Source organism: Amphiura filiformis, unplaced genomic scaffold (assembly GCF_039555335.1).
Source record: "Amphiura filiformis unplaced genomic scaffold, Afil_fr2py scaffold_109, whole genome shotgun sequence".
Lineage (NCBI taxonomy): Eukaryota > Metazoa > Echinodermata > Ophiuroidea > Amphilepidida > Amphiuridae > Amphiura > Amphiura filiformis.
The window spans coordinates 53-27,603 of record NW_027305573.1 but is presented as its reverse complement, the minus strand read 5'-3'; the positions used below and the strand labels follow the sequence as shown (position 1 = coordinate 27,603).

The 27,551-nt window shown below is 37.7% G+C and overlaps 7 protein-coding genes across 7 annotated transcripts; 4 read left to right on the top strand and 3 right to left on the bottom strand.

The window, feature by feature from the left end:
* Positions 1-1,682: 1,682 nt before the first annotated feature.
* LOC140144993 (uncharacterized) lies at positions 1,683-12,941 on the bottom strand. The gene is made up of 4 exons (XM_072166787.1): positions 12,896-12,941; positions 7,430-8,319; positions 6,965-7,087; positions 1,683-5,731 (listed from the first exon to the last, which is right to left on the bottom strand). Exons 2-4 carry the CDS (start codon positions 8,270-8,272, stop codon positions 4,547-4,549), a joined length of 2,151 nt encoding a protein of 716 aa, XP_072022888.1. The 5' UTR covers positions 8,273-8,319; positions 12,896-12,941; the 3' UTR covers positions 1,683-4,546.
* Positions 12,942-19,990: 7,049 nt separating this feature from the next.
* Positions 19,991-20,582, top strand: LOC140144990 (histone H2B.1, sperm-like). Its single transcript, XM_072166784.1, has one exon. The coding sequence runs from the start codon at positions 20,080-20,082 to the stop codon at positions 20,455-20,457; it is 378 nt and encodes a 125-aa protein (XP_072022885.1). The 5' UTR covers positions 19,991-20,079; the 3' UTR covers positions 20,458-20,582.
* Positions 20,583-21,281: 699 nt separating this feature from the next.
* Positions 21,282-21,924, top strand: LOC140144982 (uncharacterized). The gene has a single exon (XM_072166775.1). The coding sequence runs from the start codon at positions 21,304-21,306 to the stop codon at positions 21,922-21,924; it is 621 nt and encodes a 206-aa protein (XP_072022876.1). The 5' UTR covers positions 21,282-21,303.
* A 695-nt stretch (positions 21,925-22,619) lies between these two features.
* LOC140144987 (late histone H2A.1-like) lies at positions 22,620-23,063 on the bottom strand. The gene has a single exon (XM_072166781.1). It carries the CDS (start codon positions 22,986-22,988, stop codon positions 22,620-22,622), a length of 369 nt encoding a protein of 122 aa, XP_072022882.1. The 5' UTR covers positions 22,989-23,063.
* A 304-nt stretch (positions 23,064-23,367) lies between these two features.
* On the top strand, positions 23,368-23,855 carry LOC140144991 (histone H2B.1, sperm-like). The gene has a single exon (XM_072166785.1). The coding sequence runs from the start codon at positions 23,443-23,445 to the stop codon at positions 23,818-23,820; it is 378 nt and encodes a 125-aa protein (XP_072022886.1). The 5' UTR covers positions 23,368-23,442; the 3' UTR covers positions 23,821-23,855.
* A 2,140-nt stretch (positions 23,856-25,995) lies between these two features.
* LOC140144988 (late histone H2A.1-like) lies at positions 25,996-26,364 on the bottom strand. The gene has a single exon (XM_072166782.1). It carries the CDS (start codon positions 26,362-26,364, stop codon positions 25,996-25,998), a length of 369 nt encoding a protein of 122 aa, XP_072022883.1.
* A 271-nt stretch (positions 26,365-26,635) lies between these two features.
* On the top strand, positions 26,636-27,233 carry LOC140144989 (histone H2B.1, sperm-like). The gene has a single exon (XM_072166783.1). The coding sequence runs from the start codon at positions 26,821-26,823 to the stop codon at positions 27,196-27,198; it is 378 nt and encodes a 125-aa protein (XP_072022884.1). The 5' UTR covers positions 26,636-26,820; the 3' UTR covers positions 27,199-27,233.
* Positions 27,234-27,551: the final 318 nt, after the last annotated feature.

Genomic DNA, 27,551 nt, shown 5'->3' with positions numbered 1-27,551 from the left:
GAATTAAAAGCGAGTTGCCAGGGCCGCAAATTTGACAGAATCTTTACTAGATTCAGAGAATTACACCCAAAATCGACAAAGAACTGGCAACTAGTAAACAAGTCAAAACTTTCCCAGATCGAAAACTATGCACGAAACACATCATTTTAAATCAATTAATTTGAGCTGAAATTCACTTCAGATTTCAATAAAAGTAATTTTGATAGTATTTCCACCTGTGCTTTACTATAAACTTTTATTAATTTGCACAATAAAATAATTTGGATCATGAAAATCTGGCGACCAAATCAGTAACTGGTGAGTAATACAATACTCTTCATTCAGTAAACCTATAAAAATGCATGACCAGAACATCGGAATCGAGGACTCATCAAAATTGATCAAATTTGGTTATAAAAATCATGATAACTAGTCCAACAGAGATAGGTACGTGTAACAATACAAAAATAAGACCATAAGCCTCACACAAGCTCAAATAACCAATTTTAGAGAATGAGCGAAAATCCATTTTCGTTACATTAGACAGTTGTAATTTGAAAAATTCCTAATGGGTGCTTATTAGGAAAGATTAAGTTGAACAAGGTAACATAATGTTCATTAATTATAGTCTTTGCATACAGTAACACAAAGGCTTATATTAATCAGGGGTGAGGCTTCTGGTGTGTCCAATATTTTACACTACAAACTATAGGACCAGCAGCCATCTTTGGGACCAGATGCTCATTTTAGCTCCTGTTCCAGGCATAAAGATATATAATTATAACTTTAGCAAAAATAAAATTTCATTCCAATAATGGTTTTCTGTAAAGTCATGCAAAATCAGTCTCTATGGGGCACACTTGTTGGAAAGGGTTCCAATGTCAAAAAATATTCAATTTCAATGGTGCTGTTTACATCAGTAACTAGCGACATTGACAAATGCTGTTTTGTGGTTACCATGTTATAGGCAATTTAAAAAGTGCTGAAAACAACAAGAGACAAGAGAATTTAAGCAATGTTTTATATAAATCTATATAATATCAAAATCAATACTGTGACATATTACACTCATTCAGCCCTCGAATTAACCCACGGCACCCATGGCATTTTGCCGTGGGTGCCCATCCCCACTGAGGTAATGCCCTCAAAATATGTCCTTTACCCAAGGCAGTCACTTGTCATGTCCTCTAATGAAGTTGCCGTCGGTGCCCCAGCCCTGCAACTTCATTATAAAATCATCTATCTATGTTTGTGTGTGTTTTCTTCACTTTTGAGAAATTGCGTACCCTTCTCAAATTGTCAACAGTTGCCATGATGTCCTCTTAAAATATTACAAACTGCCGTGCTGCCTTGCCTTTTCAGTGAAAATCGAAGGCAATTATGAAGTTGCCCTAAAATAAGTTGCCGTGGCCCTTCAGATCCTTAATTCGAGGGCTGGACTCATTCCCTTAAAGGCATCACAAATATACCAGTTTGTTCATGTAATACAGTACTATACACTAATGTGTTATCAAATGTTAAAATACTACATTTGTACTGGGTTTGTGGGTTAATTTAGTAATCACTCATAGTCATATGGCAAACATGTGTTACTGGTAAAATATTATTGGTGGAATGAAAATATCAGTGATTGGTGAATTGATGTTACTATCAAGATAAGGGCGCATCACTATTACATAACCACAATTTGGCAAATAAGTTTCAAAAATATACAGTGGATTTTTTTTTTAAGTTTACATTACAGGGCAGATGTTGGTGGCTTAAATGTAAAAAGTTTGAAAATGGCATATATTGCATTTTGCATCTGAACTCTTCACATGTAGGTTCACAATCATTTACAGTTGAGCCAGGTTTGTTCCAATTCTAGCATCACTTGCTTTTTGCACTTGATGGGTAACTTGTCAAAAAGTTAGAAAAATTAATTGATTAATTATGAATTGATTCACACATTTGTGATGTGTCATGTCAAAAGGAGGCACTTTTGGGCAGGATCGTAAATGGAGAAATAGCCAAAAATCTGCCCGGGGTGATTTTTTCACAATTTGGGTTTGTTGCAAATTTGTGATGTTATATCTTCGCTTAGGAATGTCCGATTTAATTGGGGACAACGGCGTTGTGAAGCAAAATATCTCTTTATGTAAGATATGTAAAAGCCTCAAAATTGATAACCTGCCCAAAAGTGTCTCCTTTTGACATGGCACGTCACATTTCTGTTTACAACTTCAGAATCCAAATATACTACATCTGTAGGATAGTATCAGGATCCACTTTCATATCTGTTTAATACACCATACATCTATCTGGGAATATAAGTACCACCTTCAAGCTGATGGGACTGCCCTAATAAATGGAAATTTAAGTCAACTTGAGTATTTATTTAAATTTTAGAGTCTTGATGTCCTCTTATTTCTACTGTACCACAGTCCTTAACGTCAGGTATGAAGTACAAGTACATTTTATTTTAAATTATTCAATTTCATTTTTCAATGCATAAACTAAAAATATTACTTTAGTATGAAAGTGCTCAAGGGTATAATAGCCAGATTGTGCTGGAAGTACCATATTTGTTCCATTAACCGCCCATGCCCCTATGACTATGAGCCTCTAATCTTCATCTCCATAAGCATGTAAAATGGAGAGGTGAGGTCCATTTCAAAAGAACCATATTAAAAGTACATATGTGATGCACTACATTTCGAGAGCTGATTATACAAATTATTTTGTTATATATTGAATGTCGCTGGTATGTATGATCTTTTCAAAAATATGGTAAAGTATGGTAGAGCTTTATAGGCAGCACCAACCTGTTGAAATCCCCAGTTGAAAAGTCATGCCTGTACATACATTTCCCATGGCTGGTGACTCTTCTCTTTCCTACTGTCAATCTGCTGCCCTCACAGATGTCTTTAGATGGCATGAAGCAATAGCAATGATACAAGAGGGCGCAAATCAAAAATCAAATGCCAACATTGATTGAGGGGGAATGGGGGAGGGAAGGGGGAGGGAAGGGGAAAGGAGAAGGTTCCTTCTCATCAAACATAATTATACTAATTTCACTGAACTATCAGAGCGGCAGTGAAGAGTTCCAACATACTGTCAAGGTGTGCCAACTAATTAATTAATTTTGTTGATTGTAGTCTTAGTCCCAGCCCATCCGGCTTGTGCTTGTCACTATAAACACACCATCTGGTGACGCCCTCGAATTATTTCAAACCTGGAAGTAACACTCAAAAATACTGACTGTAAGTAACATACATTCCATTTTTGATGTGTGCTAACTCCATAAAAAATGGACGGTTTGTTAAGTGATGAAAGAGCTCAAGCACAAGCCGGCTAGCTACAACCAAGACTACAAAGTTAAGAAGTCAACATTAATATAATCACATAAATCATGTTATGCATTCACTCGGTCGGACATCCGGGAACATTGTACCCTTGTCCCCTTTGCACAAGCGCGCGCATAGCAACCAGCTCTAGAAAGGGGAACTGCACATGCGCACACTGGTTTTACAAGGCTATTTCTCCTTTGTGACGTTAGCCCGACCAAGAGAATGAATGTTATGCCTTCTTCAACTGTATGCCAATGTAACTGTTTTACACATGCATTATCATGTTTGAGAGTTTTAAATATCAGCTTCACAACCAAATTCATTCTGAATACCTTAAGACTATGAATATACAAGATATTACAAAACTGTTCACACATAAACCTGTTTTTAACCATGGCCTTGCTTATTAAGGTGCAAATTGAGCTTGGGATATATGGCAAGGTCCCGGGGGTAAGGTGCTATATGCTGCAACAGTCTACATACATCAGGTATGGCAGGCCAAATAATTTGATAACACAATCCAATGTTGCAAGCGAAAATTCACAATACACAACATAGACCCCTGTGTCTGGTAACATTTCAACTCTCATCTGAAAAAATACCACTGATCATGCTGATGCAATCTCTGCTAGTCCTGATTCACAGATAAGATCTAAATCATTACAGCATTTACTCTGTATCCCACATTCACTTTGCACTCAGTTGAACCTAGAATTGATCGAGATAGTATGACTGACAGTATCAAAGTTATTCGGGGAGCACGTGTCTCGGGGAGCACGTGTGGCCGAGTGGATAAGGCGCCCGACTCATAATCCATAGGTAGCAAGTTCGAGCCCCGCTCGTGCCAATGTGTTGTGTCCTTGGGCAAGGCACTTTATCCTCATTGCCTACTGGGGGTGGGTGGGGGTTGGATTGGATGTTTGTATAATAGTTGTTTGTTTCAATGTTGCAATATTGGCGCTGATTAAGCTGCTGCCTACAAATTGCATTGTGTCTGTTTAGGTGTGTTTAATGTACAATTCTAGCAATTTGACCTGCGGGTCACAATTAGAGTTTGAAATAAAATCTTCTTCCTTTTATTCCTCAAATCATGCAGTACACACTAGGAGTCAAAAATCTGTGATGTTGAAAAATCTGTGAAAAATCTGTAATCCAACACATCATGGATATTTCAACTGATCACAGACTTTTCACAGACAATGTCTCCTAGTGACATGAAAACCCACTTTAAATTCCACTTACAGAACAAATTCCTTGATACAGTGATTATTTGTTACCAAAGCCATTGGAATATCACCAGCATTGTTGATCACTGCAATCCCACGAGGCCAATGAAAACCAGAGCGATCTCCGAAGATGCCCAGAGGGTACCCTCCCTGTGTAAATACTACCACACATTGCAGGCATGGCATAATACCTTTCACTCTCTCCATAGCAGTAACAAATATGGTATTGTTGACATCTACAGCAATGCCACGGGGTATCAAAGCTGTTTCTTTGACTCTAACAAGGATTGTGTCAACAACTTCGTTAGATCGCTCTGGTTCAAGTATCTGGATGCGTTTGTTGTAACCATCGGCAACCAGCAACTGACCTTGGGTATTGAATGTGATCATCCAAGGATGGTCAAGATTATTCACACCTTTGCCTTCATTGCATAGGGTCTTTTGCAGACCACCATCCATGCCAAAGACATGAATACAACTTTGTTGCCAATCAGCTACATACACCTTATTCTTGAAAATTGCAATTCCAGTTGGGCGCTCCAAATCCTCTTGACCAAACTCTCTGACAATTACCCTATCTTTATAAACTACAACCCTACCTGTACCGTTATCTGTCACAAAGATTTCATCGCCAACAACAGCAATGCTGTATGGCTTAAAATCCCCTTCAGGAGTGGGGAGTTTTGACTTGATCTCAAAATCTGCACCTGTAATTACAACTCTATTGTTGGATTTATCTGCTATGATGTAGTCACCATTCATCACTTGAATATCATGAGGCTCATACATTTTAGATGGACTTGTTTGCCTGTTTGCAAGCATCTTGTTGTCTGGACCAACCATGACAGGATAAGGACAATTCTTGACAACATCTCCAGTAACCTTGACCTCTATCTTGTACTTCCCAACATATCTGGGTGAAAATCGAGCTCGGTAATTTCCTTCTGGTGGCACGCGGCTAATTTCGCATAACTGACCCCTTTTACCTCCAGGAGTATAAACCATAGCAACAACATCTGCAGTGATATCACTTTGAGCATCTGCACCTAGACGATCTCTCAGGTGAATGATGATGTCCAAGTCTTTGGTGTCGGGATTCAATCTGTTGACTTCGATGAAGGATTCAGAGGCAACTGCTAATGGTTTCATCTTGACCTCACCAAGTTTGATCTCTTGGGTAAGTTGCTGTAATAGAGCCTGCATGAAAACATATTGGAAACATTGAGAGAGCTCTGATTACAGAGTACTCATTAGTAAAAATGTAATGACATTTGAGATCTTTAACAGCAAAATAAACAAAATTTATTTAACAATTTTATTTCTATGAAACCAATTTCAAGGTCCTTCCAAAACTGTATGCTATTAAAGATGAAACAACAGTGAAACAAATTTAGCTAACTGTCTAAAGACAAATATTATTAACTCTGATCAACATCATTCACATTTTCAATCCAAATCATTTCAGAGAAAACATTTTTATCATTAGTGGTGTACACCTGGCTTTTGAGTAATAATTTTGGTTTTATTTAAAAAATTTCCTTTTAAGTTTGTTTTCAGGATATATATTTTTTTCCTTGTATTTAATGTGTATTTCTAAGTGTTTAGCAGTTTTTAAAGTGCAATATATATTCATGTTCCAGAGAGGCTGATGGGAAGTGAGTGTAATGTTTCTGTGCATGTGAGTATGTTGGGGTGAGTGTATTTTAGGAGTGTCCATGTATTGTTGCTTCAATGATTGTGAGAGTAATTTTGTATGTTGCTCGTTGCCTGTAAGTAATAAGTGCTTGAGTTATATAAATGAGTGAGTGAGGATTTCTAATTTGGGTTTTTTGCGGCATGAATAATTTTAAATAAGTTTGGTGCGTTGTGGCAATATCAGTGCTTGATTCTTGTGCAATATTTTTTTTTAAATTTATTTTGTTATTAAATGTTTTTTCTATTCCTGATGTATTTTGATTTTAAAAGCATGTATTGATTTTGTACCTTTTATACCATGTAAAAAAATACGCAATTTGGCCTTAGGGCCACAAGGTTATTTTTTAATAAAATTGAATTGAATTGAATTGAACACAGCTATTGGTTAACTGAATGACAATCATCAACTTTACCAAAAAGCCTATCCCACAATTTACTAAAAATTATAAAATAATATTAGTGATAACTATCGGAAAGGGTTTCTGTCCATAAAGCCATATAATGAGGTAAAGTGAATATTTTGATTTAATGTGGTAATTATCACATTACAACAAAATTGCTCTATTAACACAACACATTTGGCTGATCCCATTTACATGTATAAGTTGGGACATATTTAAATATTATGTATGGCAACAAATTAGGCTTGAATTTTTTTAACAATTTTCATATCATCAAGATCATACAATATGGCTACAATCACTTAATTCACAAAAGATCATTACAGTAACCTACCTGATCCCACTTTACCATAAGGGTACTGCTCTCACATGGAGCATAGCTGCCTTTGGTGGTCTTGGTTTGTAATGTATTCCACATCAAAGGAAGGGAAGCTGGCATCTGGAGCTCACGCAAAACCTGCAAAAATCATGGTTTTGACATTGTTAAATCTAATTGAAATGCACAAAATAAGATTATAATCACTTCATGGCTCAATCCCCACTGTCATTAATCTAGATAAATATGTCATCTCAACATGCAGCTTATTATCACATGTACCGGTAGTGTCTTTACTTTATCCATTTTTGAGGAACTGTCCCGGCCAGCTTATGCTCTTGTTTGTGCACTTGCACATTTTTAATATTATTTTAACTCAATTGATTCTACATTGTAATTTTAAAATTGTTGAACCTTTATAATAAAATCTCAAAAATTATGGTATTAAATGAATTTATAAATACAAGCAGTGTTCTTGCTTACATCTTCTCTTCCAAATCCATCAAGATCTTTCAGGTCAGCATCAAACTTGCTTTCTTGCCTCTTTAGATTGGCCTCTTTCCTATGGTAAGCATCTGTTATCTTATTATCCAGATCCTGTTGTGCCTGATCAATGGCAAGCTTGATGTTACGGATATGCTGTTGTAGTCCTTGCATGGCACTCTCTTTATTGCGGTTCAGATCGCACAGACTCTTTTCAACTCGTTGTTTTGCCTTTCTCAGTGCTTCTTTGCGAATTCGCACTTCCGTCATCATGTTCTCTGCAAACTGAACAATACTAACACAATCATGTCCATTATGGGTTGTGATGGTGCACTTCTTACATATTGGTTCCTTGCAGACATGGCAGATGTGATCAAACTCTTCCAAGTGATTGGGGCATTTGCCTGGTTGGCGACCTCTCATCCAATCACACAGACTTTTGATCTTGTAATTGACTTTGAAATTAGTGACATCACCATCTGTGATATCATGCTGTTTTCTACATTCTGGACATCGTATCTTTGTTCCATTAGCTGATGATGATAAAGCCAGTCCTTTAATACAGTTTTCGCAGTATGTGTGTTGACAAGGAAGTGCCCTTGGAGTTTCAAACAGACCTAGACACACAGCACAGGTTAATTCAGTTTCAACTTGTTTCTGGATTTGAGTTCCACCATTCCCTTGACTGCCATCTACTGGCGTTCCATTTTCAGGCTGTGATGGTCCTCCTCCATAAGCTCCGATAGAAGGAGAAGCTTCCATTTCAGTCTCATCTTCAGTCGTATCTTCTTCTTGCACATGTTGGATTTGGAGAATTGTTGAGCTTTCATCCTTGGAATCCATTATCAAATGATCATTTGATGGTTCACACCTTATTTTAGGTTGGTTTTCTATTAATGTAAAATAGAAATAGAGGAAAACAAAATTATTCATCAATTCCTTGACCTTGACATGAAACATCTTTATTGAATATATATCATGAGTTCATGCACAAAAACAAAATGCTACGATAGTAGACTGTAGAGCTTTACTATGTGACCCTTATGTCATGGGTCATGACCGATATAAATCTGATTGGCAGATTACACATTAAACTGCTAGTATGAGTATCACTCATGCTATACTGAATCCTTATCGTTTACAACTGCACAAGTTATGTGTGTAACACTTGTTGGTGAACATTCACCGACTGAGGGTCAGTCTATACATGTCGATGTCGCTTTTGCAAAACACGGACTAAATTGTGCATGCTCAGCAATCAGCATGCAAATCGATGGCTATTTTAGTTTTCTACAAAAGTGATTGAGTATTTAAGTATAAATGCATCTTTAGAAATTACAGACGATTGTGTGTGACCTGACACACATTTGTATAATTGGTTTGATCAAGCATTTCAAGTGCTTTCAACTTTTGTACTGATCATTCAAGCATGCTCTACCAGTATTTTTCAATGTAATTTGTAAAGTGTCTCTGGCCTTAGTAGAAGTAAAAAACAGTTACTATGGCCAGAGTTCTAGGGCTAGGCCTTATAGATAATGTGGTCATGTATGTACTAATAGACATAATAGTCTAGATGTTTTATGTCACTGTGAGATTGCCATAAATGTAATCTCTGTTTGTGATTATGTCGATGTATGTATGCTGTAGCAGCATGAGCAGGGATGACAATGAAGTGATTTTCATTCATTGGACCTCATTTTTTATTCCGGCTTAAAATTATACTTGAGGAAAACAAGAGCCAATGCATTCAATTCGCTTGTCAGACCCCACCTTGAATGAGTAAATGTATTTTTATCATTGACTTTGCAGTTATAGTTATAGTTATAGCTGAATACAGCTCTACAGTGTGGGATCCGTATACTCAGGAACAAATTTTGCAACTTGACAAAATACAATGCAGGGGGGCCAGATTCATTTTCAATGACTACTCTTATACCAGCAGCCCCATCAGAAATGATATCTAAGCTGAGAGTCACCAGCATTGAGAAGGAAAATGAGAAGACTTCCGATTCTAGACCAAGGTAAACAAAATTCTCCACTCGACGACACATCCATCCTGCTTTACAAACAAATTCATATTTCATAGAATACAAACCAGACTGCTTTAAATATTCCTTTTTTCCGCGGATGGTGGTCGACTGGAACTGCCTACCATTCAACATTATTTGATCAGATAAACAAGCAACCTTCAAATCCAAACTTCAAACCTATGGATAAATCGGCAGTACTATTGGAATTGAAAAAATCTGCAAAAATAGAGTATCTCTAAACTACTCCTTTTTATTTATAAATCAAAGGCCATCCTTCTTCATTCTGGAAAATATGACTATCAAATCTTGTCAGTTGTCAACTTTAATTTTTACATCAATTTCAATAATGCCCGTGTGTTTTGGGAAACTCACGTTACTAAGGGAAACGAATGTTACCATTAGATTGAAAGGACTACTGCAAGCTCTTTTGTTGAAAATGCAAAAACTAAAAAATTGTTTTGGCATACAACAATAATGCAATGTTGCCTTTTAGTTCAAAAGAAACTTTTGTTAAAGGGGAATTAATTGCCTCAAAAAAGAGTTGAAAAAGAATTGAAAATTTCTAGATGAAACTTACAATTAGGATACTTTTCATTGAGCATATTTTCTGTAATCTTATAATGCATGGTAGCGTTTAGAAAACAATACACAGGTAATCAGGCGCGGTTTTAGTACATTTAGGGTTTTTAAATTAATGGTAACGTATGTTTCTGTCATGTAGGTTTTGCTCGAGAACTCTAGCCAAGAATTTGCTCACCGATAGCTTCACATTCTAGGCTAGAGACCTTTGCATTCAAAATCTAGTCGGATTCGCTGCAGCATGACACCGTGTAAAGCAATGGAAGGTCAGAAGTAAACACAGCCGATCACGACAGGCGATTGCATCAAAAAAGTTGCTAAAATTACACTTCAGCAAAATTTTAGACTGTCCAAAATACGCAAATCTTGCTCAAAAGATACAGTTGACTCATCGAAATAACTTTCATCCAAATTTCAACATTAACAGAATAAATAACCTCCGGTGTAAAAAATTGAACCGCTGTCCGCCTGAAAAACCATAGTAAAGTACTCTAGCATCGAATGCGTAACTATCGTGTGCAAATTCGAAGCCAGAGTTCTCGAGCAATGTAGGTTACATTTTAACGTATCTTAAAATATCATGTAATGGTACACTATCCAATGTTCTCCATTCCAATACTGGTGCCCGACAGGGTACAGTCTTAAGCGCCGCTTTTATTTACGCTATATACATCTGATTGTAGATCTGGAGAACCTTCATGTCCTTTAATTAAATTTGCTGACGATACTGCTATGATTGCTTTAACTACAAATGATGATGCTTCTGTCTACCATCAACAGCTTGCTGATTTTGTAAAATACTTTGATGCCAATTACCTGGAATTAAACGTTTCCAAAACTTAGGAAATGATTATTGATTTTAGGACGTCAGGTACAACTCCAAGCCCTATAGTGGTAAAGGGTAGTAATGTGGAGCGTGTGTCCTCATATAAATATCTTGGCACTATCATCACTATGATTGATGACAAACTCAATTGGCATGCACATGTAGATTACTTGATCAAAAGACTGAACTCCAGAATATATTGTCTCAGAAAACTGAACTACTTTAATGTTGATGTAAAAATAATTGCTCTGTTTTATGATTCCGTCATTGAAAGTGTCTGGAGATATTGTCTATTATGTTGGGGAGGAATGTTGCAAAAGGGATAGGGACAAAATTGATAGAATTGTGAATGAAGCTGGAAGGATCATAGGTGTGTCAAGGCGGGACCTCGAAGCTGTTTATGCTGATCTGTTGAGTAAGAAGTTGACTGATGTGATGGATGACTCTGGTCATCCACTCCACGATCGCTTTCTCATGTCAGCTGATTCCCAGATCTGGTCGGATGCGCTTGTCCTTTGCCTTGACAAACCGGTATCTTTCCTCCTTCGCTCCACAAGCTATTAGACTTCATAACTCTAACTACACTCGGGCGCCGTTCTTAGTAACACGTAGGCCTAATTGACAGAGCTTCATCTTTTTCACTGTGTTTTTGATATGATATGATATTTTGTTGTAATTATGTGTTTTGTATGTATGAGCACTCATGAGTGTAATTTCCCTTGTGGATTAATAAAGTTTGACTTGACTTGACTTGACTTGACGTCAAAATGCCCGACAAGTATGTTGAAAATGCGTTAATGAAATAATGTTAATAAAGTTTATCAAGTGCACCTGCAGCTATAATTTGCTCAACAGTTTAGAGTCACTTTTTGTTTTAATCCGCACTTTATGGTAATGTATGTTTAATACGGTATGAATTTTCGAATTTCCTAGGAGTTCTTTCTCAAATGCATAAATCATGTGAACCTGAAAACATTATTAATCATATAGCTTGCATGATAAACAGTATATTTAAGGACACTTTGGTTCAATTTCAGTGTTTGCAACAACTACTAAGGTACGTGTTAACATATCGGGGTACATGGGTATTCACGTAGGTTTCACAAAACCTTGCAACATATTTTGATGGTACTCTAGAGTGAGATACATGTAATGCAACTTTTCTGTGTGAAATCCCTCTAAAATTCCATGTGCGATTGTCTCATCACAAAAAATCATGATATTAAATGATATTTATGTAGGTTTAACAACCCTTTTCTTTTAAATTTCCATGTCAATGTGTATTGTGTTTGGGCCCCGTAGGCCTGGGCACTCAACACAAATGACCATACGGGTATGCTCCCCGAAAGACCCCCCCCTTTTGGGTTTCGCAGTCTGAAAGACCCCTATATTTGACCAAAATAAAGCTCTGAAAGACCCTTGATTTTGATAATTTCAGCTCTAAAAGACCCAAAAGTACTCATTCCTCATATTTCTTGTTTTTTCAGGCGATTTTCAACCAAAAAGCCAAGAAAGACCCTTGATTTTGACTTTTCGCAGCTCAAAAAGACCCCATTTTACTTGTTCACAGCCCGGATAGAAGCTCCGAAAGACCCCTTTTACAGGTACGCATGGGAGCATACCCACCAAAATTTTTGATGTGCCCCCCGGGCCCGTGAGGCCAATTTGGCTGACTTGCAAATGTGTCAACTAAGATTTGCCTCTCATACCTAAAACATCATATATCTAAATAACCACACCATTTTAAATTACATCTATCATCAGACAAAAGTATTTACTTTGATCAGACATCACCCATCATGATCAGCACTCACACTGTATGTATCGAGACTGTATCTGTCTCCTTTTAGTTTTAATACACAGGTAACATCACTGACACTGTCACAACCCTGCCTGGATTTAAATACTTCTACATGTACATTTGCTAAGCAATCAAGGAGTGTTAGGCAGTACCAAATCAGATTCAAATTCAGATGCTGCTAATATTATGTAATAATGCTTGGCAAAGAATAACTAAATCAAAATTCTTACATATTCTTTTCTGTGACCGGATCCGCTGCGATATCCGGGAATTACCCATCGGTCAAAGGTCAAGTGTCTGACGTTGCCAGTTTATATTTTTATGAAAAACAAAACTTTAAAAAGGGGATGACCCGGCGTTTGAAAGTAGGAATTTATTTTTGGAGTAAATTTAATAGCTTAAATTGCGGGATCCTCGGGTCCATACTTCAGCAAATTTATCCTATGCACATTTCATAACCTATTTGGATTATCTGTCTCACTCATGTGGTTTGTGAATTGTGATTGTTCTACTTATTGATAGTTTCGGGGCTGTGCAATAATTATGCGCCCAAAATTGGGGGGCCGGGGCAAGAAATTTTTGGCGAGCCGAAGGGGGGGGGGGCAATTTTTGGCAACCCGAGAGGGGGGTGGCAAGTGATTTTTGGCACACATTCTTGGGGCGCCTTTTAAATAAAACGCTCTAAAAAGGCTTAGGAAAAAAGGCCTATGCAAATTTTCCTGCTCGCTGCGCTGGTAACATGTATGTACGGTATGCAAATTGGGATGCCAAAAATTTGGCATGTGCAGGCGTGGGGGCAAAAAGATTTTTTAGCGGGCCGGGTGGGGGGGTGGGGGCAAGCGATTTTTGGCGGGCCGAGGGGGGCAAGCAATTTTGGCGACCCGTTTGAAATTTTACCCTGGGGGCTCATAATTATTGCACAGCCCCTTAAAAAATGTTTTTCAAACCATTTTTTTGACTTAATGTTTACAGAGACTTTACACTTGTGACCTGCTTATGTCCTAATTTACACTTAATATATTTCATCTTTTTACATCCGCTTTTTATGACATGTTTGGTACATATCCACGAAAAAAACGTTATTCCCAAAATTTCAGTTGATTCCTAGTTATGCATGATTATCACATGCTCCATATGCCACTGTGTTGTAATTTTGTTCTGGTAGGCCTATAGGCCTACTAGAAAGTAGGCCTAATTCAAATTTGACGTTCGTTTTGCTAAAGGAAAATCTGCAAGAAATTTTTCGACAGTAATAGGCCTATATTGTGTAGCAACTTGCAAAAGGTTTCCAGTACTAAAGTTTTCGTGATCAAAGGCTTGTGCCCTGAGTAGTTTAATTAAATTAAATTATTTAAGTTGTTCACATACAAGCTGAAATGAGACAAGGGGAAACACCGTGGAAGTAATCATGCAAGAGTTTGTGTGTTATGACATGTCTAGGGGAATTCCCTTTCAAGTGATCAAAACCAATTGAATAAAATCATATCTAAATTTAGATGTTTGGGAAAACCCCTCATTTCCAGAACAGAATAGTCCACCGCTTTTTATCTGAGCTTGTTGCGGCTTTATTTTCTAAACGTATAGTCAAGAGTTGCCAAGTGTCAGCTCATTTGCTTCCGGCAAGTGTTTACATGAAGAAATCTGAGAAAAGTCCCAATTTTTTTATTTCAGAGTTGAAGTTCTGGCGCGAATTTAAACAACGTTCGGTTTCCAAAATTGAGTGATTTTTAGGGTTAAATTCAATTATTGTTTGCGGCAAAATAACAAAAAAAGTCGATGTTTTGCAATATATTCTACACATGATCAGCAGCAGGGGTAGCGCTAGAACTAAAATACTCCAGTGTCCACTGGGACCCCCGAACTTGCAGAAAATTAAAAAGTAGGGGTCCTGAGTAGAGTTTGGTGAGTCCGAGTTGCACAAATGCAGCATAAATAGTTATGTCTGCAAAAGCGCTAGATTGAAAAACCGGGGCCCCTGAACTTGCAGAAAATTGAAAAACAGGGGGTCCGAACTCTATTTTGGTGGATCCGGGACCCTAAAAAGCGACCTAGCGCTACCCCTGATCAGCAGCTTTAATTTGATAACAAGCTTAATAGTTGAAATATATAGGCCTACGTTTTTCAAGTGCCATAACGAGATCCAAATGTAGGTCTTTTACCGTGTATTTCAATGGGCGCGTTTAATGGTGGTGCGCTCCTTTGAGGGGGCGCAACACTAAATAAGCGTCCCATAGGACAACGTGTGATTTTGGCATACTTCGAGCGCAATTCCTGGCGTCCCTGCAATACTTGGCAAAATAAATTTGGTATCAAATTAAAGCTCTGTTTCTGTAGATTCCAAAACTTTTGTCGGCATATATCGATGACCGTTGACTTTTTTTCGCTATTTCGCGGTGCAAAAATATGGCCTAAAAATATACTAAATTCACCACTCACATTTCAAAATCGGAAGTTGTCTTCATCCGCCACAGAGAATTGCTTTTGAGATAAAATGTCCGGTTTTTTCTGCATGTTATCATTGAAGACACTTGTCGAATTCATATGAGCTGATATTGAGTGATTTAAAGTGAACATGTCGGTAGATATGGTCGCTACAATCTCATACTCACTATGGACTATATTAGCCGAATTTCGTTCTTACATAAAATGCGTAGTGATTTAGTGTTGCGCCCCCTTCTAGGGATTTTAATGTCTTCAAAATCCACATTTATCACTTATTAATTAAATTAGAGAAAATTTGTAGCTCAACACCGAAAATTTCATGTCTCTGCGACATTTCGTTCAAGAGAAATGTTGTTTTAAAGATCAGTGCCGAAACGCGGAAAATCGCATATTTCGACTTTTCCTCCAATATGCGAGAGTTTGCACAAAACTCACTAAAACTAGTGACAGACAACAATTTAAGCACGTCTTTGAACCATATGGTCGCTACAATCTCATACTCACTATGGACTATATTAGCCGAATGCGTAGTGATTTAGTGTTGCGCCCCCTTGAACCCCATACTCGCACATGAGACGCCATTGATTTAGGCCTACTATGGGATTTTGTTTGTTTGGGCAAGATGGGACAGTGCGAGTTAGCACATCAATGGTGTCCCATTTTACCCCAATTTGGGACATTTCAAAAAGAAAACTTTTCTTATAATTTTAAGTAAGGCCTAACAATTTTTGTCTTATTTAATTGAAAAGTTGGCTTAGTATATAGTTATTTTTTAATTTGAGAAACACTAATCGGGGCCATTGATTCAGCTATAGCCTCAAGTCTTGACCTCTGCTAACACATAACAAAATGGAATACGGTATTTATTTTGATGTTTAAGGCTTACGGCCTTCAGAAGTTCCTATTTAATGAAGAACGGTACTTTTAATTGGTTCGAAATAATAACTAGACTTAGCTGTGGTCTAAGACCACGAACACAGCCGTGTTTTGACGCCTTAATGACCTTTGACCTCAAAATACATAAAACGCCCATAGACATTGGCTAATGTCAATGTATGGGTCCAAGTGGCACCACTTTGCTATGTTATTTGTGGCAGAAAGGGGCATTTTGAAGGTTTTTCGTCTCAGACCGGAAGTGACCTCTTAATGACCTTTGACCCCAAAATGAAAAAATACCACATGTACAATAGGTAAACACAATTCACGTGTGAATATACCATCACCCTCCAATGTTTTTCTTAGCAAATAAAAAATTTTGAAGGTTTTTCGTTTTATACCGGAAGTGACCCCTTAATGACCTTTGATTCCAAATTTGTGAGGACCCCATAGACACTGGGTAATAACAATGCATGTGTGCAAGTGGCGTCACTGTCATACGTTATTTGTGGGAGAAGAAGCATTTTAAAGGAATTTCGTTTTATACCGGAAGTAGCCCCTTAATGACATTTGACTCTAAATAAAAAAATACCACATATGCACAGAGTAACTACAATTTATTTGTGAACATACCGTTACTGTCCTATGTTTTTCTTAGCAAATAAAAAAATTTGAATGTTTTTCGTTTTATACCGGGAGGGAACCCTTAATGGCCTTTGACGTCAAAATTTTTGGGGACCCATAGGCGCCTGCTAATAACAATGCATGTGTGCCAGTGGTGTCACTCTCCTACGTAATCTGTGAGAGAAGAAGCATTTTGAGTTGAAATCACGTTTTTGACCCCTATGACCCCTGCTTGACCTTTGACCCCACGAGTTTCATATGACATGTAGGGGCATGGTCAATGATGGTTGTGACCAAGTTAGGTCAAAATCGGTACAAGCATGTAAGTGCGGCAAATGTAGTGGTCGGCAGAAAGAAAGAAGAAAGAAAGAAAGAAAGAAAGAAGAAAGAACCTGTAAGAAAAAAGACACAGCCGTGACTAACGTCACGGCTGTGTAAAGAACCTGTAAGAAAAAAGACACAGCCGTGACTAACGTCACGGCTGTGTAAATAGATATTTTGTTCTTTTGTTGCAAAAATGGGCAAAATGTGACTATTTTAATGTATAAATTTCCGAAAATCACTGTCCCATCTTACCATGGAGGTATATAAATAAATGGAGAATGATCCAGCCAAGCCTCCTTTGTACTATTCAATTCAATTCAATTCAATTTTATTTTTTTCCATCTCATATAACAGGTTATATTATAAAACAAGATAATACATATAAGGATAAATAAATACAGTTTATCAAATACAAGAAATTGTAAATATCTTAAGTTTAGCAAAAACATATTAAATACATGAGATGTGGATGCCATCAAGAACGCTAGGCGTGTGGCTGATGGCACCCAAAGTTGCAACGAATATAATAACACTAGAAAAAAAACTATTAATGAATAAATAATTTAACTAGAATAAGTGAACTAGTGTATTAATGAAACAATAAAAACATGAAGAGGATGTCATATTAGGTACATGCGTGTACCTCATGAATAATATGAAACAAATATTGATTTGAATAAAACTAGAACATCCAGAAAAACGAGGGTGCAGGGGATAAGGGAATTTACATGATTGATGCGTACTCGTTATTGATTTGTTCAGAGTGATATTGATCTAAAATGTGATTTGTCATTCTTTTTTTAAAGGAAGAGAGGGAATGCGAGTTTTTTATTTCGTCTTTCAGTGAATTCCAAATTGTAGGTCCCTGGGTTTTGATTGTATTTTTTGCAAGTTGGGTATTTGTTGTCGCGATGTAAAGGTCAAGGGCCTGTCTGGTCGCGTAATTATGGACATCAGAATTGGTTATAAACTGATTATTTGGTAAGTCGTGTGGGAGGAGGTCATGGTGGTAACGATACATATGAGTTGCAAGCTGAAAAGTGTAGATATCACGGATTTTAATTTTTTAAGGAAATGAAAAGAGGAGTTGTATGATCCAGCCAAAGTGAATAAGTACAAGTTCTGATGATTTTTTTTTGCATGATGAAGAGGATTCTAGATTACTATTATTTTTGTCACCCCATACCAGTGTACAATAGGATAAGTATGGTAGGACCAAAGTGTTATACAATGTTTGGAGGGAATCCTGGTTTAAGAAGGGTCTGACTTTTCTAATTATACCATTATACTTTGAGACTATTTTAGAAATATGGGAGGTATGGGTCTTCCATGAAAGGTTGTTGTCAATTAAGATTCCTAGAAATTTAGTTACTTCAACGTTTTCAATGTGTTTATTGTCAATATCAATGTTAAAATTTTGGTCAGGTTTATTGCTATATTTATTTTTAAAGATCATGAAGTTAGTTTTATCTATATTTACTACGTTGGTTATGACCAATTATTGTTGAATAGGCAATTTCAGGTTTATATTGATTATGCTAAGCTTATTACATTGTGAAGTCTGTTTCACTGGCCATTGATTTCAATGGGGTAAAATGAAGTTTATACTTATTGGAAGGTGCTCAAAATATCAAAATCTCATTTTCGCCAAAAATTGAGTGCTTAAATTCTGAGACTAGTATAGGCCTACCTAGGTTTAGGTATACTAGTCTCAGTTAAATTGCATCAAGAAATCAGTCTTTTTGAAAAAAGAAACACCTTATCTGTTGTCATCTTGTGACTCCCTACATTTTGGTCATGAAAAATTTAATTATGACTTTTTTTCCCAAAAAGTTATGACCCCCCCCCCCCCGTATATTTGGAACCCCTCCCTCCAAAGAAAATGATAGCCCCCTAATAATATTAATATAATCATTTAGGCCTAAATACTGATAATTATTTATTATAAAATGAGAAGTTTAATGATGATGATTTAGGCGGCCTATACGATTTCATGAAAATACAGAATTAAAAATTAAAAAAACAATAACATGACATATCCATCATGGCACTCAATTAATTTGACCGGAAGCTTCAACCAAAATCACGGTTATCATACACTAAACTATGAGAAACTGTTTAAACAAAGTATGTAGGGCCTATACATTCTGTATATCAATTTCTCTCTAGAAAAGATTGTCTGATCATCACTTTTGCTTGAATTCCGAAGTACTTCCGGTAAATTTTGCTCGCTCGTAACTCAAATGGCCCAAATTGGCCCAACATAATTTTTTTCACAATCGGAAGGTAAAAACGTTTTGCTTTCATTTGCACTATATTTGAACTCCCTCAGACCCCTTAAAAGCTTAATATATGAACATGAAAACTAAGTATATTTGTCAAGTTACGGCACAACTAGTGTAGAAAACAGTTTCATAACTTGAGAACAGAACATCCGAATTTCTTCGGGTTTTCGCACGATCATACATTGAAACTATAAGCTATCAAAACTGGTGACTTTGAACATCTGATTTGACTAGCTGACGTCATTATACAGATCTCTTTTATAAGGCTCTTCCGGTACGGGTCAATGTAGGGTCAATTCCTATGAGGAAATTTTGGGAGTGACAATCAATGAACCATGGTAGAGGCTCATAACCATCGTGGATATCAATAGCTTGGCTGAAGTGGCTGGTCAATTCAAATTCGGTTACTCATTGAATAGAGGTAACGGGATAATCTCCACTTAAGAGATTAGAATTCTGGCGATCATTCTCCATTTATTTATATACCTCCATGATCTTACCATGTGTCCCATTTTACCCCAGCCTACCCTATTCACTACCGTACCCCCTGGCCCTGTTTAACTTGACTGTGTAATATATAAAATCATGTATTATGCAAAGTGGGTACAATGTAGCACCACTATAAATCAATGCGCCATTTGTGCAACCCTAATAAGTTCCGGTAAAAGACGGAAAGCTTTTTGGTGTATTGGGCTATCCAATCAAAAAATTAGTTGAACCGAGCGACCCTCTGATTGGTTGAAAGTTATCTAGCTCAAGATCCCTGTGCCAGCATATAAAAACGAGAATACCCGCGTTGCCGGCAATTGCTGATTTTATGTTTCAGTTGAAAATTGAAATTTGTGCCTTTTGAGACAAGTAAAATGCCTCCCAAAAGTCCGACAAGAAGTGGAAAAGGAGCCAAGAGAGCTGGCAGCCCACGTCGCAAGGGAAAGCGTGCTGCCAGGCGTCGCCGCCGTAGACGAGAAAGCTACGGAATCTACATCTACAAGGTACTGAAGCAAGTTCATCCTGACACTGGTATTTCCAGCCGTGCCATGAGCATCATGAACAGCTTTGTGAACGATATCTTTGAACGCATTGCTGGTGAAGCATCTCGCCTTGCACAGTACAACAGACGTCGCACCATCAGCAGCCGTGAAGTGCAGACTGCTGTCCGCCTTCTCCTGCCTGGAGAACTGGCCAAGCACGCGGTTAGCGAGGGTACCAAAGCCGTCACTAAATACACCACTTCCAGGTAAAATGTGACAGGCATCTTTAAAACCAAACGGCTCTTTTCAGAGCCACCAAGAAGTCCTAAAAGAGAGAATGATTTGTGTTGTCACAATTTTAGATTATAAATTAAATATTAAGTCTTGTCTTAAACGTCTATGTGTTAATGTGATTTAAAAATTCATTTTTTTACACGTGTAGATGCAGATTTTTTTTCATAATTTGTTACCGGTAATTTGTTTGTAGTTCACATTAGCCCTAGTCATACTTTTAAAAAAAGAGAGCAACGCATAGGTTAACAAGAAGGTAGTGTGTCAGTAATTTTGTTCAAATACCATGTAAATAACTAATAGAAAAATAAATAAATAGTGTATCTTTTGAGCATTTGCCTCAGAGTAGCCCAATATAAATGAAGTAGTGCACTAAACCACTAAATTGTAGGCCTATCATTTTATAATAGCTCTATATAGGCCTACTTGTTAAAAGTATTGAGAACTCTTCTCTTTGTTAATGACATACTTTATTATTGTAAATAAATAGATAAATAAATAAATAAGTAAATAAATAAATAAATAAATAAATAAATAAATAAATAAATAAATAAATAAATAAATAAATAAATACATTAAAATAATGTGTGTGTTTTTTGTTCAATGCCACAAAAAGCACAGCCATCCTTGTAACCATTATCATGTTGCATTTCACAACTTCCCACCAATGAGAATTCAGTAATTTTGTCATTGGTCAATCGGCGGTAAATAATCAACCAATCACCTCTTGATACTTGCTAGGATCCTATTTACGATCCCGTATGAAATATAAAACAAGTTGCTCTTTAGTTTCTGGCACCGAGTCATACGGATATTGAGAGCAAAATGGGTTCGCCGAGAAAATCTCCAAAGAAATCGCCCAAGAAAAGGGCAAGAAAAGCAGTTAGCTCACACCCAACATGTGCTGCCATGGTGCAAGCTGCAATCGCTGGCTTGAAGGAAAGAGGTGGTTCTTCTCTTCCAGCAATCAAGAAATACATCGCTGCCAATTACAAATGCGATGTAGCCAAATTGAATTCCTTCATCAAGGCCGCCATTCGCAACGGTGTAGCCAAGGGTACGCTAGTGCAGGTCAAGGGAAAAGGAGCGAGCGGTTCATTCCGTCTGGGTAAAAGGAGTCCGGATGCTGCACAAGCTAAAGCCAAGAGAGCCAAGGCAGCACAACGCAAAAAGGCAGCTGTCCAAAAGAGAAAGGCCAAGAGAGCAGCATCAAGAGCGAAGAAAACTGCAGCAAAGAAGGCAAAACGAGCAGCCAAGGCGGCAAAGAGAGCCACAAAGAAGAAGGCCAAGAAGCCGAAGAAGAAAGCTACCAAGAAATCGGCTAAGCCAAAGAAGAGAGCAGCACCAAAGAAGAAGGCTGCGTCCAAGAAAGCGAGGAAGACAAAGCCAAAGAGGAAGTCTTCACCTAAGAAGAAGGCAGCAAAGAGAACTTCGGCAAAGAAGTAGATCTTTTATCAGCCATAAAAAAACCCAACGGCTCTTTTCAGAGCCACCAATTCATCTAAAAGAGCAATGACCCACTGTCCTAAAACCTATTCATCATGTTCATTTGATGATCCGATGTTCAAATTTAAATCAGAGGATACAAAATAACAAAATATAGCAAACATGTAGGCCATGTTTTCAGAGAGACGCGCATTTTCAACTAAAATTTTCTAATATTTTGGTTTAAAAATACACACAATTAGATAGGCCTACAATATTAATTTTGAAACTTCCAAAAGGTCTACTCTAATTTTCATAAGATCATTATAATTATTGTAAATTTATTCATTTTATTGTAGTATACGTTTATAGTTAGGGAGTAGGCCTATCATGTTGTTTTATTTATATGATCAATTAACTTTTAGTGAACTGAAAAGAACAAAATGGAATGAAGTATTAAATGCAGACAAAAAATGTTTGAAAATAATAAACGCTATCAATAATGTTCATGTTCCATGATTGCCACCATTAAACATGGTTAATCTCAACGAACAAAATAGAATTTTGAAAATGAGTACGTCATGTATTTAGAAAAAAGAGATTCAACATTTTCAATATCTTTTCACCTTCTTTACATGTCTGACATAAGAATCATTTCTTTTTTTGTATGTGGTGGCTCTGAAAAGAGCCGTTTGGTTTAATCCAACTAAGAGGGTTTACTTGGACTTGGTACGTTTTGGAAGGAGTACAGCCTGAATGTTGGGTAGTACACCTCCTTGGGCAATGGTCACTCCACCTAGCAGCCTGTTCAGTTCTTCGTCGTTGCGAACGGCTAGCTGCAAATGACGTGGGTTGATCCTGGACTTCTTGTTGTCTCGAGCTGCGTTGCCTGCCAATTCCAGAATTTCTGCCGTTAAATATTCCATCACGGCAGCCAGATAAACAGGGGCACCGGCACCCACCCGCTCTGAGTAGTTACCTTTCCGCAAGAAACGGTGAACACGACCCACTGGGAATTGCAACCCAGCTCTGCTAGATCGGCTCCTAGCCTTGCTCTTTGCTTTTCCTTTACCACGACCAGACATTTTCACACCTTTATCAAAACACTGCAATGATGATGCAAACGTAATCGATCGGTGACAAAGTTTGTTTTATACCATACCCCGAATTTGTTTCAGGATCTCAAAAAAGGATCCTGAAACGTTAAAGAATAAAAAGATTGACGTGGATTGGTCAAAAGAATAAATCTTTCAACCAATAAAATAATTATTTGCGTATTTAATTTTTGATTGGTTCGCAAACAACGCGCCAAATATACGGAGAAAAACTAAAAACTTTGATGGATCTGACCAGCGGCAGCCATAAAGATATCGTCCAATCAAAAATTAGTTGAACCGAGCGACCCTCTGATTGGTTGAAAGTTATCTAGCTCAAGATCCCTGTGCCAGCATATAAAAACGAGAATACCCGCGTTGCCGGCAATTGCTGATTTTATGTTTCAGTTGAAAATTGAAATTTGTGCCTTTTGAGACAAGTAAAATGCCTCCCAAAAGTCCGACAAGAAGTGGAAAAGGAGCCAAGAGAGCTGGCAGCCCACGTCGCAAGGGAAAGCGTGCTGCCAGGCGTCGCCGCCGTAGACGAGAAAGCTACGGAATCTACATCTACAAGGTACTGAAGCAAGTTCATCCTGACACTGGTATTTCCAGCCGTGCCATGAGCATCATGAACAGCTTTGTGAACGATATCTTTGAACGCATTGCTGGTGAAGCATCTCGCCTTGCACAGTACAACAGACGTCGCACCATCAGCAGCCGTGAAGTGCAGACTGCTGTCCGCCTTCTCCTGCCTGGAGAACTGGCCAAGCACGCGGTTAGCGAGGGTACCAAAGCCGTCACTAAATACACCACTTCCAGGTAAAATGTGACAGGCATCTTTAAAACCAAACGGCTCTTTTCAGAGCCACCAAGAAGTCCTAAAAGAGAGAATGATTTGTGTTGTCACAATTTTAGATTATAAATTAAATATTAAGTCTTGTCTTAAACGTCTATGTGTTAATGTGATTTAAAAATTCATTTTTTTTACACGTGTAGATGCAGATTTTTTTTCATAATTTGTTACCGGTAATTTGTTTGTAGTTCACATTAGCCCTAGTCATACTTTTAAAAAAAAGAGCAACGCATAGGTTAACAAGAAGGTAGTGTGTCAGTAATTTTGTTCAAATACCATGTAAATAACTAATAGAAAAATAAATAAATAGTGTATCTTTTGAGCATTTGCCTCAGAGTAGCCCAATATAAATGAAGTAGTGCACTAAACCACTAAATTGTAGGCCTATCATTTTATAATAGCTCTATATAGGCCTACTTGTTAAAAGTATTGAGAACTCTTCTCTTTGTTAATGACATACTTTATTATTGTAAATAAATAGATAAATAAATAAATAAGTAAATAAATAAATAAATAAATAAATAAATAAATAAATAAATAAATAAATAAATAAATAAATAAATAAATACATTAAAAAAATAATGTGTGTGTTTTTGTTCAATGCCACAAAAAGCACAGCCATCCTTGTAACCATTATCATGTTGCATTTCACAACTTCCCACCAATGAGAATTCAGTAATTTTGTCATTGGTCAATCGGCGGTAAATAATCAACCAATCACCTCTTGATACTTGCTAGGATCCTATTTACGATCCCGTATGAAATATAAAACAAGTTGCTCTTTAGTTTCTGGCACCGAGTCATACGGATATTGAGAGCAAAATGGGTTCGCCGAGAAAATCTCCAAAGAAATCGCCCAAGAAAAGGGCAAGAAAAGCAGTTAGCTCACACCCAACATGTGCTGCCATGGTGCAAGCTGCAATCGCTGGCTTGAAGGAAAGAGGTGGTTCTTCTCTTCCAGCAATCAAGAAATACATCGCTGCCAATTACAAATGCGATGTAGCCAAATTGAATTCCTTCATCAAGGCCGCCATTCGCAACGGTGTAGCCAAGGGTACGCTAGTGCAGGTCAAGGGAAAAGGAGCGAGCGGTTCATTCCGTCTGGGTAAAAGGAGTCCGGATGCTGCACAAGCTAAAGCCAAAAGAGAGCCAAGGCAGCACAACGCAAAAAGGCAGCTGTCCAAAAGAGAAAGGCCAAGAGAGCAGCATCAAGAGCGAAGAAAACTGCAGCAAAGAAGGCAAAACGAGCAGCCAAGGCGGCAAAGAGAGCCACAAAGAAGAAGGCCAAGAAGCCGAAGAAGAAAGCTACCAAGAAATCGGCTAAGCCAAAGAAGAGAGCAGCACCAAAGAAGAAGGCTGCGTCCAAGAAAGCGAGGAAGACAAAGCCAAAGAGGAAGTCTTCACCTAAGAAGAAGGCAGCAAAGAGAACTTCGGCAAAGAAGTAGATCTTTTATCAGCCATAAAAAAAAAAACCCAACGGCTCTTTTCAGAGCCACCAATTCATCTAAAAGAGCAATGACCCACTGTCCTAAAACCTATTCATCATGTTCATTTGATGATCCGATGTTCAAATTTAAATCAGAGGATACAAAATAACAAAATATAGCAAACATGTAGGCCATGTTTTCAGAGAGACGCGCATTTTCAACTAAAATTTTCTAATATTTTGGTTTAAAATACACACAATTAGATAGGCCTACAATATTAATTTTGAAACTTCCAAAAGGTCTACTCTAATTTTCATAAGATCATTATAATTATTGTAAATTTATTCATTTTATTGTAGTATACGTTTATAGTTAGGGAGTAGGCCTATCATGTTGTTTTATTTATATGATCAATTAACTTTTAGTGAACTGAAAAGAACAAAATGGAATGAAGTATTAAATGCAGACAAAAAAATGTTTGAAAATAATAAACGCTATCAATAATGTTCATGTTCCATGATTGCCACCATTAAACATGGTTAATCTCAACGAACAAAATAGAATTTTGAAAATGAGTACGTCATGTATTTAGAAAAAAGAGATTCAACATTTTCAATATCTTTTCACCTTCTTTACATGTCTGACATAAGAATCATTTCTCTTTTTTGTATGTGGTGGCTCTGAAAAGAGCCGTTTGGTTTAATCCAACTAAGAGGGTTTACTTGGACTTGGTACGTTTTGGAAGGAGTACAGCCTGAATGTTGGGTAGTACACCTCCTTGGGCAATGGTCACTCCACCTAGCAGCCTGTTCAGTTCTTCGTCGTTGCGAACGGCTAGCTGCAAATGACGTGGGTTGATCCTGGACTTCTTGTTGTCTCGAGCTGCGTTGCCTGCCAATTCCAGAATTTCTGCCGTTAAATATTCCATCACGGCAGCCAGATAAACAGGGGCACCGGCACCCACCCGCTCTGAGTAGTTACCTTTCCGCAAGAAACGGTGAACACGACCCACTGGGAATTGCAACCCAGCTCTGCTAGATCGGCTCCTAGCCTTGCTCTTTGCTTTTCCTTTACCACGACCAGACATTTTCACACCTTTATCAAAACACTGCAATGATGATGCAAACGTAATCGATCGGTGACAAAGTTTGTTTTATACCATACCTCGAATTTGTTTCAGGATCTCAAAAAGGATCCTGAAACGTTAAAGAATAAAAAGATTGACGTGGATTGGTCAAAAGAATAAATCTTTCAACCAATAAAATAATTATTTGCGTATTTAATTTTTTTGATTGGTTCGCAAACAACGCGCCAAATATACGGAGAAAAACTAAAAACTTTGATGGATCTGACCAGCGGCAGCCATAAAGATATCGTCCAATCAAAAAATTAGTTGAACCGAGCGACCCTCTGATTGGTTGAAAGTTATCTAGCTCAAGATCCCTGTGCCAGCATATAAAAACGAGAATACCCGCGTTGCCGGCAATTGCTGATTTTATGTTTCAGTTGAAAATTGAAATTTGTGCCTTTTGAGACAAGTAAAATGCCTCCCAAAAGTCCGACAAGAAGTGGAAAAGGAGCCAAGAGAGCTGGCAGCCCACGTCGCAAGGGAAAGCGTGCTGCCAGGCGTCGCCGCCGTAGACGAGAAAGCTACGGAATCTACATCTACAAGGTACTGAAGCAAGTTCATCCTGACACTGGTATTTCCAGCCGTGCCATGAGCATCATGAACAGCTTTGTGAACGATATCTTTGAACGCATTGCTGGTGAAGCATCTCGCCTTGCACAGTACAACAGACGTCGCACCATCAGCAGCCGTGAAGTGCAGACTGCTGTCCGCCTTCTCCTGCCTGGAGAACTGGCCAAGCACGCGGTTAGCGAGGGTACCAAAGCCGTCACTAAATACACCACTTCCAGGTAAAATGTGACAGGCATCTTTAAAACCAAACGGCTCTTTTCAGAGCCACCAAGAAGTCCTAAAAGAGAGAATGATTTGTGTTGTCACAATTTTAGATTATAAATTAAATATTAAGTCTTGTCTTAAACGTCTATGTGTTAATGTGATTTAAAAATTCATTTTTTTTACACGTGTAGATGCAGATTTTTTTTCATAATTTGTTACCGGTAATTTGTTTGTAGTTCACATTAGCCCTAGTCATACTTTTAAAAAAAAAGAGCAACGCATAGGTTAACAAGAAGGTAGTGTGTCAGTAATTTTGTTCAAATACCATGTAAATAACTAATAGAAAAATAAATAAATAGTGTATCTTTTGA